Here is a 16,292-nt window from a genome sequence, read left to right on the forward strand (position 1 = left end):
TTTATAATAAGAAAGTAAAAACTTTATGAATAATATGTTTTACTGTTATATGTTTCCTTTTTTATAGAGAGATAGAAAACTCTTAGATAAAACTGAAAATATAACAACGGAAGTTGACCAGCAAAATCACCAGCCTATAAGACTAGAAGAAGCAGAAGAGAAGACTGAAGAATTATCAACTGGTTTATGGGTTGACAAGTACCGGCCACGATACTTCATGGAACTATTAAGTGATGATGTAAGATTCTGCGTTATGACTATCAGGAAAAGTTATACAGAACTATTTTCCAGACAAATAATAAAAGTTTAAAAATGACATAACTTGCCATTTGATGTCTTCATTGCTATTGTTTTGTATACAAGCACTAATACTTTTTATCAGTTTAAGTCCATTGTTGTGCTTAATAAATCTCTTTCAGTTGTTGTCCCTACTTTTACTGAAAATTTAATATACTACTGTATATTATTGAAAGGAATAATCAAATATTTTGTGCTTTGAAGCTTTTATAGAGTTGTGAGATTTTTACTGAATGTGCACTACCACATTCATAGCTAGCATGAGACTGGCTCTGAACTGTTGGTTAGTAGACTAGTGCCAGTCACGTAGAAATATTCAGGGGAGTTAAAAGAGAAAAAAAAAGTTGTGAAGGATTTGATTTCTTTTAAAATTTTATTTTCTACATGTGTTAGGACTAGCTGGAAAATGTTGACTTTTGGTTGATTGTAAAGTATCTAAACTTTGTAACTCTTACTTCAAGTTAAAGTAGGAAATAACAGTCTAGGCTTATTATACCCATTATTGTTTTCAAGAACTTTGTCAGGAAATGGAGTGAAAATTGTTGAAAAACACTAGTATAAGACAGTCACTGCAGTCTGTTAGTTACAAATGAACTTACTTAATTGTACAACTTTACAGCTAGTCAATCAAATAACTGAATATATGTGATAATTAACATCAACCCAAATAGTTCAGTGAAACTGAGTACTTCACTGAATGATTGGCATCAACCAACAGCAAACTGATTTAGAGCTTAACTGGTTGTATTTATAACATATCCTTGTTTTTTACACTTTTTAAAGTCTCTCAGTCACTAATATTTATTAACATTCAAAATTAAGGATTCTACAAGGACTTTTGTAAACCTTTGTGATTTTAAAATTATATGCTCTCTAGCTAACATATAAATTAAAACATTAAAAAGTATAGCTTACAAAAATTATGACAGAGTTTTCATTAATATTATTAATTTTTATTTTCTGAGGTTTTTAATTCCATTATGTTTTTAAAAACATCATTAGTTTCATCAGGCCTTCATGCCCCAAAATGTTGTATCGATGAACATCAGTTATACAGCCTTCTAATGTTTCGTTTGGTTAATTTTATTGTCAGGAAGTTTAATGTTTCTAATCCTGTTGGTTAATACAGATAGAATTAGTGCTATGTAAAGAAATGTTTTGTTTTGTTTTGTTCAGTTTTTGCATATTTCTAATATTTGGGTTATTTTTAGGGAATAAATCGTACACTTCTCCATTGGCTAAAATTGTGGGATGTTGTAGTTTTTGGGCGAGATAACAAACGTTGTTTAAAAGGCAAAGAAAACAAGAAAACTGGCCAACAGGAGAAAGGGAAGTTTTTTAAAAGAGGAATACCAGACTTAAATGAGGTAAAATGTTGACTTAATTATCTACAACTTGTCGGACTTGAGTCACACTGACAGGAGAAAATTTGAAATGATGGTGATGACTTGAACAAAATTTTTTGTACTTAAACAACTTGTTCGAGATTTGTATTTAGAAAAATAGCAATACATGACCCATTTTATGCAACAATATCTGAAACATTTTTCTTTTATTAAAAAAATACAACAATTAGTGTCTCTTGCAAATGGTTTTAGGTTGAATTGAATGTCAGAATTTGTGATAATTAAAAAAGTTTCCAATTTTTAAGAACAGTGCACGTTTGAATGACAATAGTAGGTAGCTGCTTCAATTTCAAATAAAAATTGATATGGTGTGAACACCTTTTATAAGATGGTGAAATATGAATATAATTGATTATATTTACCATAAGTCAGTAGTATTAGGTATTATGAGTTTTGTATTGAGCAAAATGCATTGTTAGTAATGGATATATGACATACAGTATGGCTCAAATGCATCTTATTATGCACTCTTCTAATTTTTTAAAACTAATGTAGTGTTAAGAAAAACGTTTTGGACCTAATATTAATATCATATAACATGTATTAGAATTAGTTGAAATTGAATAGTTTAGCTGTTATATCTGATGTTTAACTTTATTGTGAAGAGGTTTTTGTCTGCCCACTTAAGATAAAAAAAAAGTATTTAGTCCTAAATCTAGCACTGTGATTCAATATTATGGTAAAAGTAAGAGATGCTTCTTGACCAGTTGCTTATGGTTTAACACTCTGAATTACTGCTTAATTCCATTTTCTGATATAGATTTGATTTGTTGCTTTATGATGGTAAAATGGTGATATTGGTTTCCCAAACTCATCCTGATCAAATTGTTTACTTTTAAAAGTAGAAAATTAATTAATTTAACAATGGCCTGGTGGTTAAGGAGTAAGTTTTGTTGACAGGTGCTATTCCTCTAGACTATTATTACTAAATTGGGGGTGGCTGATGCAGATAACTTCTGTGTAGCTTTGAGCAAAATTTAAAAGAAACCAAACTAATTTAACAGCCAATCAATGAGTACACTGGTCAGTTGGTTGTTTCAAAGACTGTTTCATTGTACAATTCGAAGTGTCTTTGGATATATATATGTGTGTGTATGTGTTCATACTATACTTATCATATTTAATCTTTTTAACTCTGTTAATTATTGTTTACAATATTTAGATTTTTGATGTTTCAGTAGTTTTATAGATATATTTATGGCTATCAAATTGTGAAAAAAAATAATTTTTGCACATAGTGTTCTGCAAGCAAAAATTTTGTGACTAGGTCTTGGACTAGCAGCTGTAACATTTCATGTGTTAAATTGAACTTTTCTTTTGTGTGTGTGTGTTACTCAGTTCAAAGAGGTACATCAGAAGGTTTTTAGCTTTGTGAAAATGAATGGAGTACATTTACCTACAACTATTCAAAATTTAAGGTTTCTTACGAAAATAAGTCTTAGTGTTGAATCTACTGTTAACATTGTTACGTGATTTAGGTAAAACACACTTTTTGTTTTTCACCCATATTAGTGGTTCTGTAAGTGCCAGCTGCTCCAAGTCATGTCACTAGTAGTAACATTTTTCCCATTACTTCTAATGAGTCTTTTGTCAGTTGCTAGTGAGAGCAGATGGGATAGGGGGTGGTAGAAAATTTGTGGTGTCTTTTGTCCTGTCAAAGTTGTCTGTAGACAAAAATGTTTTGGAGCCACTGGTTTAGACAATAGTGAAAATTGTATGATTCTCACATTATTGGTATTCTTGTTTTTCTTATACAGGAACTGGATGAACATAAGAGACCTCAATATAAGGTACGTACATTGCCCTCAACTGTGTTGTTCTATTGGGAAACATAGACTTACAAAATTCTATGTTTGGCAGCAGATTAATTATCTGTCTGTTTTGTAACTACCAATGTTTGATTTATTTGATTACTTAATGAACAGAGAATATTGTTATTTTTAATATAACTACAGTCCTTTCCTTCATACTTCTAAATTAGTGGTTGCCTTCTCCCTGTTTCTTTATATAATGTGTTTTTATGACCAAAAGTGATGCAACTTGATATTACAACCTACTAAATAAATTATCTACTGATACACCTGAAACCTTAGTTTTAAATCACTAACCTTAGTCTCCACTTCTGACAGTTTTTGTTTTGTTTGTATAAATTGCCACAATGCTAAGCCTTGTCATTCAGTTTTTATAATCCAGGTTCAATCTTGCTGCTTTTTCATAGGATATGCTTAGTTTAAGTTTTAACATAAATGTTATCACTGTCTAATGCAGTTATGCAAACATTTTTTTTTTTTTGTCAGTATGGAAGCAAGTATGTTGACTTCTTAACCCAGATTGTTTATTTATAGTAGACATTTACTTGTTGACTCCTTAACCTAGATTGTTCATTTACAGTATGCATTAACTTTTGGACTTCATAACCGAGATTGTTCATTTATAGTGGACATTTAATTGTTGACTTCGTAATCGAGATTGTTCATTTATAGTGGACATTTAATCATTGACTTTGTAATCGAGATTGTTCATTTATAGTAGACATTTACTTGTGGACTCCTTAACCCAGATTGTTCATTTATAGTGGACATTTACTTTTGGACTTCTTAACCCTGATTGTTCATTTATAGTGAACATTTACTTGTTGACTCCTTAATCCAGATTGTTCATTTACAGTAGACATTTACTTTTGGACTTCTTAACCCACATTGTTCATTTATAGTGGATATTTACTTGTTGACTCCTTAACTCAGATTGTTCATTTACAATAGACATTTACTTGTTGACTCCTTAACTCAGATTGTTCATTTATAGTAGACATTTACTTGTGGACTTCTTCACCCAGATTGTTCATTTATAGTGGAAATTTACTTGTTGATTTCTTAACCCAGATTGTTCATTTATAGTGGACATTTAATTTTGGACTTCTTAACTGAAATTGTTCATTTATTGTGGACATTTACTTTTGGACTTCTTAACTGAGATTGTTCATTTATTGTGGACATTTACTTTTGGACTTCTTAACTGAGATTGTTCATTTATGGTGGACATTTACTTTTGGACTTCTTAACTGAGATTGTTCATTAATAGTAAACATTTACTTTTGGTCTTCTTAACTGAGATTGTTCATTTATGGTGGACATCTTAACACAGATATTCACTCCATGTTCTTGCATTTTATTGCCTTTATTTTCATATCAGGTTATCCCCCCTCATGTAATTACACTGTGTTTATGAGGTTCCTACACACACACACACACATCCAGGATATAAACTTCTTTATTGGTACTTGTTCAACACTTTTTGATGAATTACTTAAACATTAGAAACGGATCATATGTTAACATGATTCTATGTATTAAACTTTTGGAAGTAAAAGCCAATTATATACATATATATTTAAAGAAAACATTAATACTGAAGAGTTAAGTAAAACAAATCAAAAGGAAGGACTGCATTAAAAACAGCAAATTAAAACCTCTGTCTAATGTTAGTTTGTTATAAGCAAAAATTAAAAAGACAATGCTACACCAAGTGAAAAGATCCCTTAACTGCCTGCAGACAGTTGTAGGAAAGTTACTGCTCTCCAAAGTGAAGGAAATAATAGCAACAAAAATATATATGTATATATATAAACAATTGAAAATATTTATAAAAGGTAATTTTCTTAATTTTATAAATAATTTGCATTATAATGATGTATTGTCCTTAAAGTTTGAAAAATATTTTTTTATTTGCAGATTGCTCTGCTCACGGGGCCTCCAGGACTTGGTAAAACTACTCTTGCTCAAGTCATTGCCAAACATGCTGGATACAATGTTGTAGAATTGAATGCCAGGTACTTAACAAGTTTTTCACAATTACCAAAAATTTTTTGAAATTTTTATCTTTATATAACAGAAATATTTTAACGGATTGCCTGTGTTTTGTATAAATAGGCATGGTGTAAAGATTTTACTAGCACAAAATGGTAGAAAATACTAAAGTTGAGATGTGCTGTGATGCTTTTAGTTCAGGTTGAAAGCTTGTGTGTTTCATGCATATTTTAAATCAGTTGAAAATAAGTAAAAACATGGATCATTACATCATGTAGTTTCGTTCAGAATTTCAAAATAATTCTTTATTTCTATTGCATTGTTTGTAAAGTTAGATCCATCTTGTAGGCTTCAACAAAAGCAAATTATTAACCAGTTTGTTGTAAACAAAATACAAAATTTTGTATCAACTATCAGTTGATAGTTGCTACTCTCATCAAGTTATTAATAACACTACATGTGATTACATTGCAGTTAGATAACTGTAGGTGGAGTTAGTTAACGTCGGTTGCTCTGTTAGGACCATAGCTTTTGTTAATAATGTTCAGATTACATAACCTGTTTTGAAAAGAGAATATTTTCATTATTAAGTAGATCATAACAGTGTAAATCCTTAATCAGGTTGATTTGTGTAAAATCATTTTTTATTGGTGTAAAGTCTGAACCGTCATTAAGTAATCTTAGCCTATTATATCTTAAATATTCTGATTTTCAATCTACACCCTTGTGCAAATTAATTGAAACAAGATGCAAAAAATTGAAAAAAAATTGTAATTTTCCATTTTATTTCTGAGAATCCAAAAATTTTTCACAGATTAATACATGATATGACCGCCTTTATTTTTCAGAAGAGCATTAATCTGCTTTGGCATCGAGTCCATGAGTTGACTGCAATCTTTACTAATTTTTGTACCGTGGTACCACACCTCAATTACCTTATCTTTTGTAGTACAGTCTTTTCCTTGAAGTCTTTCTTTACAAATTGCTCAAAGATTTTCAATAGGATTTAAGTCCAGAGAGTTTCCAGGCCAGTCCAGCACCTTTATTCACATTGTAGTCATAAAATTCTTCACAAGTTTCGATGTGTAGCACGGAGCCAGATTTTGCTGAAAAATGCCAGATCCATCTGGAAATCTCTTTTTCAATTCTGGAACGATTCTTCTCCGCAAAACTTCGATGTACTGTGGTCCTTGCATCATACCTTTTATGATATGTAATCCTCTGACGTCATAGTAACTGAAAAAGCCCCAAAACATCTTCTTCAAGGGATGTTTTACGAACTGATTGATGTGAGATTCTCGAAGTTTCTCACCTGGAGATCTACAAACATGCAGACTTCTTTGACCCTGTATGAAGAGATGAGTCTCGTCACTGAATAATACCTTCCTCCATTGTTCTTGCATTCATTTCTTGTATTTCAGACCTCTTTGATACCATTTTTTCTTCATTGAGTTGGTAAGAAGTTTTTTGACTGGTCTCCTTGCCCTTCTAACACAATTTCAAATGATGTAATATTCCTCAAAATTTCACCATATATCTCAAAAATAGATCAATCATACTGCAAAACACAGCTAATGACACCGTCTGTGTGAAAAAAACACTATTAAAGGAATCAGCAGGTTCAGTGAGCCGACACTGGCCGCCATGCTGACAATATTGTAAAATGACCATTTGTTTCAATTAATTTGCACAAGGGTGTATAACAAACTCCCAGTCTCTGTTGTCAAGTTAATCTTATTTTATGACACTATTATAATCAATATTTATAAGGTACATTTAAGAAGAAGTAGAATCTGACAGTAGTTTTGTTTTCTTTTGTGTAATAATTCTATTATGTATGTGTAATCCTTCATAATAAGATATTCTGAAACATTTTTTGTTCTGGGCAGTGATGACCGAAGTCCTGAAGTTTTCACAACACAACTAGAAGCTGCCACTCAGATGAGAGCTGTGATGGGACAGAACTGCAAACCTAATTGTTTAGTTATTGATGAAATAGATGGAGCTCCACAGGTATGACTGAAATATTGATCTACATACACAAAGGACTTAGTTTGTATCAGCTGGATTCTGTTATGCTTGAGAGCAACTTTTTATGAAAATCTTGATGTATTTTATGAAGTTAAAATGTAAAATATGGTCTCCTTGAGTTAGCTAAGCTTCATTCAGCCATGCATAGATGTGAATCTTAAGCTTATGACCTGTTATCTAGATGTGTTATCATTTTTGTTCGACATTCAAAGATGTGAACCTTGAAATGATGTGAAAGATGTGAAGTTATGACCTGTTATCTAGATGTGTTATCATTTTTGTTCGACATTGAAAGATGTGAATGTGAAGTTGGTTACCTGTTATCTAGATGGGCTATCACTTTGGCCAGGCATGCACAGATGTGACTCTTTTGTATGTTTCTTGTATGTCATTCCATAAACTTCCTTCACACCATGGGTCTGTGTACTATAAGAATAATAGTTATATCTCTCTATTCAAGCAGACAACAATAGTTTTATTGTTGGTAGTGGGTGCTGTTGGCTAGCTTCTTTCCATCTAGTTAAGAAATAGCAATGATGTTTTGCAAATATGTTTGTGCAGCTTTATCATTTAGACCAATTAGACATTTAAAAGTGATTCCATTGTATTATTCATGGATCTCTTAATCATATATTTTTATTTTATTGTAATTTCTACTCATAAAACTGTGCAAAATTTATAAGAATTTTCAAATTATTTCTGTGATGAGTCATTAATATTAATCAATAAAATATTATTTTTCTTTATGATAAAGTGTTAAAGTGATTATATGAAATATTATGTTTTACAAAGGTGATGACAGTGATAGAAAATATTAAAATGTTTTTCAAAGGCAAAAATTTTAAAAAATGTTACTTTCTTTGTTGAAAATATTTTAGCATTAGGTTATGTATTAAATATTTTTGTATGCAGTAATCATGAGTTTATTTTATTAAAGTGCCTAAAATGAAAATACTGGTAGTAAAATGTGATTCTAGTTCCAAATTATATATCTATTTTTATTTTGCTGCAGCCATTTCTTTATATCCTTTATTGAGTAAAGCCAGCTTTATAATGATAAGGTTAATTAATGTTTTCTTCACTGAGTAAATTAAGAAATAAAATGACAACATAATTCTTGGCTACTGCCATTCTTCCTAGTTTTAGTTGTGAAATCCATTATGTTTTTTCTATAAGCTTTTTCATTGTGGTTGAAGGTTGTTACCAACTTTGGGATAATTAGGGTAAAAGCAACACAAGTTTTGAAGAAAAAAAAATTATTTGTTACATGTATATACAAGCTAATCTTCTTTTGTTTTAGGCTTCCATAAATATATTGGTTTCTCTTGCCAAATCTGTTGGACCAAGAATGAGAGGGAAAAGAAAAAAAGGAGAGATCTCACTCTTATTGAGACCTATTATTTGTATATGTAATGACCAGTAAGTAACTTCTCAAATTGTGTTCAGATGAAACTGAAATATCATTCATTCCCTAAAATAATGCACATTTTTCAGCACAAATTTTACAAAATGTATAACAAAAAATTTCCCAGAACCAATAGTAAATATATTACTTTGTAGTCACATTTATCCTTGTAAAGATGAAACAAAGAATTTTGTATTTTACATTTCATCTTTTAGTTTAATACTTGTTAATCTAATCATAAATTCATTTCAATTAGAACTCCATTTAATAATTAAGTGCACTTTAAAATTACAATGAAATTTTACTTGTTTTGATAGTAAGTTTACAAACTAATGTTTGATTCCATAGCAGTTAATTCTTTGAAAGTAAAGTTCTAATTATATTGTTTCAATATAACATAAGTGATATTATATCCTTTGGATTGAAATGAAATATTTTCAAGGACTTAGATACAGTGTATGACTGATGCATATTCAAGAATATAAAACTTTTATTCATTTAAAAATGAGTCATAAATTTTAGTCATCCTAAAAAGGTGTTTTAATAATAAAGAGTGAAGGTGACTTGAATGAATAAATTTATATTAAATTCAACACAGTTACAAATATATAACATTATGACAAGGTTTTACCAGTATTTAAAACCCAACTTATCTTGATGTTTTAAACTACATTAACACTTATGTATATATAAAATTTAATCTTCATCTAATTGGAAATGTTTGTTACTAAAGTTCATCAGAATGTGTTGGATTCGAAGAAAATTGAGTGAAACTATGTTATGCTGTTTAGTTCTTCAGGATGTATTGTTTAATGCGTATGTCAAAAATAGTAAGAAACAGTGGAAACCTGATTTTTTAACTTTAAAACATCAAAGCCATGATGAAACATGTACAACACAAAGAAATTATAGTTTATAATTCATTAGAATTAAAAAATACAAACAAAATGCCAAGCATTTTTGAGAAATATCAAATAAACTGCAGTTGTATTTCTTATCCCAAATTCCTGTTAAATATGTTCATTTCAGATTTGAGTAAAAACAAATCCTACTAACTTTTGAACAATTCTTTACACTACTGATAAATAGCTGGTTTGTTGAAGGTAAAAATTGATGTTTTTACGTGTGTCATAGATATGAAGTTTCAGCTCAATTCTTCTGTAAGTTTACAAAAAAGGAAACAGATTTTTCTGTGTGTAATGTTACTTGTGCAACTTGAATATGGAACTTTACATTGAGTTTTAACTGGAATATCTTGTGTTGAAGCTGAATTGGGTGAATTTAAGAAGTATACAAAGAATGTGCTTTCAGAAAGGCTGCAATAAGTGTCTTATTATTTATGTATTTGTTGAAATGAAGTATATTAAAATTAGAAACAAATAATCTTGCCATGTTGTTCAAAACTCACTTTACAGTAGTGTTTTATGTTTAATTTTAAAAGCTATGTTTTTGTTGTAAAAAATAAATGGTGGCTATCTGTGACATGCCCATAGTTTAAGTTGGGCTCAGAATTTTATCATCACAGTCCTCTATCTTGCTGTTTGCTGTGAGGGAGTATGAAAGTTATGATTGATAATAACACTCCGTTTATCAATTTCATTTCAAAAGTTTCTATTTGTTTTCACAACACTAGGTACGTAGCTGCTCTCCGACCACTTAGACAGATTGCTTTAGTCATGAATTTTCCTTCACTTGTTCCTGCTCGATTAGCAGCAAGGTTGCATGAGGTAAGTGTTCACAATTCTAAGCATCCAGTCTTAAGTGAGGTAGCCGTTATAGTGACAAAGATTATGTCATGTGAAGTTCTTCTATTACTAGCTTGTTGTTTATTTAACTAACCAAGATATTATGGTTTTAATTTACCAACGGCAGTATACTTCTGTGGTTTCCAGAGAAGCTCCAATATTTGTCAAAATGAAACACTTTGCAAATTAGTAATTAGATATGACTCTTTTAGAATTAGAAATTAGTGTAGGATCCCAAATATAGCTATAAATAAGCAGAATAACTTTTAGTTATTTAGTATATATGAGCCAGATGTTGCCTAGTGACTAGTATGTCATATCTTAAATCCAAAGTTTTGTAGGTTGTTTGCTGCCAGACCTTAGGTCCAAGGATCTTTGAGTTATTAGCATCACAGACCTTAGATATGATGATCTTTGAGTTGTTATTGTGCCATACCTTCGATCCAAAGATCTGTGGGTTGTCCTGTAACCACAAAATTTTTCTTCATAATTTTGGGTGCATCACAAGATTTGCTTTTAAATTCCACTGTTCCAGTAGAGTAATCCATGAAAAAACACATTCTATTGTCTAGCTGACTTCCCAATAATTCATTACTTCAAAATTAGGGACAGCTAGAGGAAATAACCCTTGTGTTGTGTTGTGGAAATTAATACAGTAACATTTGCAGAGAAGAAAGCAATAAAAATTTAAAGTACGTATCACTGTCAATAGGAAAGCCATGTAAATATATTAAATATTGTGTAGAAAATAATAAGTTATTATGATTTATGTTTGTTTTATCACATTTTAAACACCAAGTCTGAACATAACTTTGACATCGTGCTTGTTGATTACCTTTATCAGTTTGATTAACCTTCCTTCACAACCTTACAAGAACTTTTGAAATGGCAGTATGTGTTTATGTTATGTATAAACTTATATTTTTATTATTTAACCCTCTCACTATGGGTAGGTCAAAGTGCATGTGTAATGACTTTTTTAGAGAGTTACACTAGTCATCAAAACATAGCTAATAAATCAACTTTTATATAAGTTTTACATTTTAATTTTATAAAGAAATATTAAAACAAAACAATCCCCTTATTATGAGAAACGCAACATTTGCTCTCTGTCTTCCCTCTCTAATTATTAGGCCTGGCATGGCCTAGCGCGTAAGGCGTGTGACTCGTAATCCGAGGGTCGCGGGTTAGCGCCCGCGTCGCGCCAAACATGCTAGCCCTCCCAGCCGTGGGGGCGATATAATGTGACGGTCAATCCCACTATTCGTTGATAAAAGAGTAGCCCAAGAGTTGGCGGTGGGTGGTGATGACTAGCTGCCTTCCCTCTAGTCTTACACTGCAAAATTATGGACGGCCAGCACAGATAGCCCTCGAGTAGCTTTGTGCGAAATTCCAAAAACCAAACCATCTCTAATTATTTACCACCATTCTAAGAAGTACAGAATTTAATATAAATTACTCATTATTATATAGATATTAGGCAGAGGATAATTTTTATAGCCTTCAATTTTATTTGGTTATAGAACCATAAAATAGAAAATCAAACCGTCCTGTTACATCCTCTCTTTCACAAATTACCAATTGTTTTTTTTCTGGTGTTCAATACTATGTTACTTATAACAAATACAAAACCAGAGGTTTAATCTCTCAAATGAAGTATTATATTACATTATTTTCTGTATGAAGAATTGCCTGTTTGATTTCAAATTTGGTTTTACATGATATTATTTGATTAAATAGAAATTTATTATATTAGTACCATTAGCTTAAAAATGTAGGGTTAAGTTTCATTGACAATTGACAGCAAAACAAAGAATACTTGTTTTTCATGTGCATTTCTTATTATAAAAGTAACTAAAATTTAAAAAAATAGAAATTTATTAGGTTAGATAAGGTAGAATAAAGAAAAAAATTGTGGTAAAAATTTTATCAGCTACTCTTGAGTAGCTTGAGCATTGTGTAATTCAAACAGTAATATGAGCTACATGTTTTATGAGTGATTTATAACTTATGTCACAGGCTAATTAGTCACTGTTGAAAGACTATAATTTAGAATCTAAGTAGAAACATGTTCAAAGCTATGTTGTTTTATGTTACAATTTTAAGTAATTCTAGAATTAAAAAGGTTAATTTATTTTGTGCTTTTTATGGTGGTTACAAGATGGGTCAAATTAACCACCCCAATATAGATTTAAGCTAGAAAAATTAACAGATAGACTGTCAACTTTCACTGAAAAAAGTCTGAAGTTTATTTAGCAGGTTTTAAAAATTACACAAATGAAATTTTACAATTTTCAGATGAAGAAGAGTATTTTTAATTTTAAAATAAAAATCATTATTTAATTAAGAGCAGTGAGTACTTTGTCTCCATACATTCATTTAGAAAATTTTAGTACAAAATACATAATAAAAAATTCTGTTATTTTGTCTTCAAAAGTCTTGCAACATTTACTGACAGCTTGCAAAATTTCATAAAGATACATAATGGAGTGTGGTTTCTTCTTGCAAAGCCACATTGGGCTGTCTGCTGAGCCCATCGAGGGGAATTGAACCCCTGATTTTAGCGTTGTAAATCCGTAGACATACCGCTGTACTAGCGGGGGGCAAAGATGCATAAAACATGTTAGAAGTTATAGTATGGAAAGTCTTAAAGGTAAAATTTGGATCACAAACTTGGTCAGATGATCAAGCTCATAGTGAGGGAGTTAAAATTTTATTATTATTTTTTATCCTCACATTTTACACCTATTCAGTTTTACTAGTGGTGTAGGAATGAGTTGCAAAGTGGGGTGTATGTGGCTAGACATTTAGATTTTATATGAGATTAAAAGTATAAGGAGCTACTAAAAACAGTTCCTGTGCTTCATAGGTAGCAAAATATACACACACACATACACACAAAGAAAACTAATTTAATAACATATCTTACAGTTGCTATCTAAGTCAAATATGTAAATCTGGTGATGCACATAATAAAACACTTTGATCAGTGTTCTCCTGTGAAACCACTAAAACTCTTTGGATTTGATAATTACTTTTATCAAATAATGATTTTTGAAGCTTTGAAACTGAGGAATATCAAATTACTTTCAGAGCAAATAATTTATTTTCAAAATTTCTTCCAGAAATATTCCAAGTATTTTAAAGCTCTTGTAATAGATATGTTCCAATAGATTATGGTAAAGTTACATGTGTTCTACTCAGATATGCCCCAAAAGGTTATGTTGCAAGTCCTTATAGATAGGTTTTGTTAAAATACTAACACATGTTACAAGTAAGTTGTGGTAAAGTACTTATAAATTATTAAACTTATTTTTCTTAAATCATAAAACAAAAAAATTAGAAGTAAAGCAAACAATTATTTCTTCTTGCTATGACCTTTGAACTTGGTTGTTGCTGGATATAGGCTGCTAAGCCTTTTAAAATTTTACACATGGGGGATATCAAACAAAATTTCTTTAGGTTTTATGTATACACAGTTGAATAACTATACTGATACTATAGAATTACATTATAATTTATTAAGCTTAGTAACTAAGATGTATTTAGATTAGAAAAATATGTAACTTCAAGTAGATTAAAGACACAACTTACTTCCTTGAAATCTTGGTTCTAAAGAAAGTGCAAGCATTCTCACAGATTAAAATGGCTGAGAAAACTACTAAGGAGACATTCTTAGCTGTCGATTGGTTAATGACATGTCATATATTGTAGTAAGAGTACATGAGGGACCTTTCCAAAAAATGGAAAGAGTTGAACAGGACCACCATGTATGATTCAGTACACAAGCCATATGTCAGCAAAATAAAAAGATATGAGTTTCTTATTTTATATTCTAGCTTGATAATATTGGTAATTTGAGTTCTTAATTTGTACAAAGTTATAGATTTTATATTTTGACATCACAAACATCTAATTTTAAACAATGCTGCATTCAACACATCACATGACTCACTGCAATCTACATTTTAGTGTGTTCTTTTAATATTAACTTTTAAATTAAGAAATTAAATAATGTATAATATTAAAGTTTGAATCATAATCTACAATTTGATTCCAAATTATTGACAAGAATTTATAAAATAGTGATTCAATAAAATTTTGAATGCAAGTCAACAAATGTGATGACATGGCCTGTAACCTGTTGCAAAAGGGATAATTTGTACATTTTGTGTTTTTGACAATGTGCTATAACTTGCACATTTCCTGTTCCTTATAGTATCATGTTGTAAATCACACATTTTCTGTTCCTTACAAGTCTAGGAAGACACTGATACTAGAAAAGTAATGTTTTTAAAGATGTAGTTCTATTTTGGATGTATTTTAATAATTAACCTAGAAAGAGATTATACTTTTAGATCACATGCAAGCAGTGGATGAAAGCAGACATGACAGCATTGCTGGCACTGTGTGAACAAGCTGAAAATGATATTCGTTCATGTCTTTCTACTTTACAGGTGAGAGGAAACATTAAGAGTTAGGCTATGGCAGAGGTGTAGTATTCTACATGCTCTTACTGAATACTCTAAGTAACTGAAACTTATATTCAGCTTGAAATAAAATATGTGATTTGATAAAACTTTAACAGGTATCTATGGGGACTAACATCTCTTTATTAGAGAAGATGAGAAGAAAATGGGTAATATATTATTTTTAAATATGAAGAATATACATGAATTTCTCTCTTTTTAAATGGAGTTTTGGAAACAAAGTTTACTGTGGTAAAAGTTGTTTTATTTTAAAACCATTTGAAGCTTTGTACTGTCAGTTTTAGTTTGTGTTTTAGTGAATGTTCCTGAAGAAACTGTGAAGTAAAACATTGAGTGTCTAATTAAATGACAACAGTATTTTGATGTTATGAGATTGTTTTAAAAATTAAAAGAAAACAGATGTAAAAGAGGCTAGAAATTGAAGCTGTTAAGACAATTACTTTTGAACAATACTGGAGCCAATGATTTAAAAATATTAAATCTGTAAAACATAAAGAATTATTTGTGTGAAATTCATCTTCCAATCAGATTGACTCAGTAAAGGGTTCTTAAATTCCCAGACAATTCTTTAGTAAGATACCTTTATTAAAAATCTTATGTTGATTAATTATGATTAAACTATAGTTTCACATGTTGCTAATTGTTGTGTTTGATGGTCATAGGTAATGACCCACTTCTAATACAAACTTTAAACCATATTTTGGTGTTCATGTTTTTTTTATATATGTTAACACATTGGGACTATTTTTATTTTCTTTGTTTTCTTATGCAGTTCATTGGAAAACGAAAACAGGAGTTCAGTCTCTCAGATGTTCAGCAAACAACTGTAGGACAGAAAGACTTTCATAGAAGTTTATTTTCAGTGTGGCAAGATGTCTTCCAGATACCTCGACTAAAAAGGTAAATGTAAATTTAGGAAATGAAGAGAAATATGAGTTTATTCAAAAAAACAAACCTTGCCCTAGTCAGTTTCATTACGTTTTCACTCATGATTGATGATGTAGTTTCTATGCTATGTAATTAACTTCTAGTAGTTTTTGTAGTGAAATTTAATCCTGCTAAACTATTTAGAAGTTGTCTTTTGATACTGTACATTTGTATATAAGGGTTTT

At 30.3% G+C, this 16,292-nt stretch overlaps 1 protein-coding gene across 2 annotated transcripts in view; it reads left to right on the forward strand.

The window, feature by feature from the left end:
• The window catches only part of cutlet (chromosome transmission fidelity protein 18 homolog), a 43,591-nt gene that overhangs the window by 9,358 nt on the left and 17,941 nt on the right, over positions 1 to 16,292 (forward strand). For both annotated transcript variants that reach the window (XM_076476327.1, XM_076476328.1), the window contains exons 6-14: positions 68 to 238; positions 1,509 to 1,664; positions 3,461 to 3,493; positions 5,435 to 5,532; positions 7,399 to 7,522; positions 8,841 to 8,959; positions 10,579 to 10,672; positions 15,049 to 15,147; positions 15,953 to 16,080. In XM_076476327.1, coding sequence (XP_076332442.1) covers positions 68 to 238; positions 1,509 to 1,664; positions 3,461 to 3,493; positions 5,435 to 5,532; positions 7,399 to 7,522; positions 8,841 to 8,959; positions 10,579 to 10,672; positions 15,049 to 15,147; positions 15,953 to 16,080 — 1,022 coding nt within the window. The remainder of the gene's footprint in view (positions 1 to 67; positions 239 to 1,508; positions 1,665 to 3,460; positions 3,494 to 5,434; positions 5,533 to 7,398; positions 7,523 to 8,840; positions 8,960 to 10,578; positions 10,673 to 15,048; positions 15,148 to 15,952; positions 16,081 to 16,292) is intronic.

Source organism: Tachypleus tridentatus, chromosome 13, assembly GCF_004210375.1.
Source record: "Tachypleus tridentatus isolate NWPU-2018 chromosome 13, ASM421037v1, whole genome shotgun sequence".
Lineage (NCBI taxonomy): Eukaryota > Metazoa > Arthropoda > Merostomata > Xiphosura > Limulidae > Tachypleus > Tachypleus tridentatus.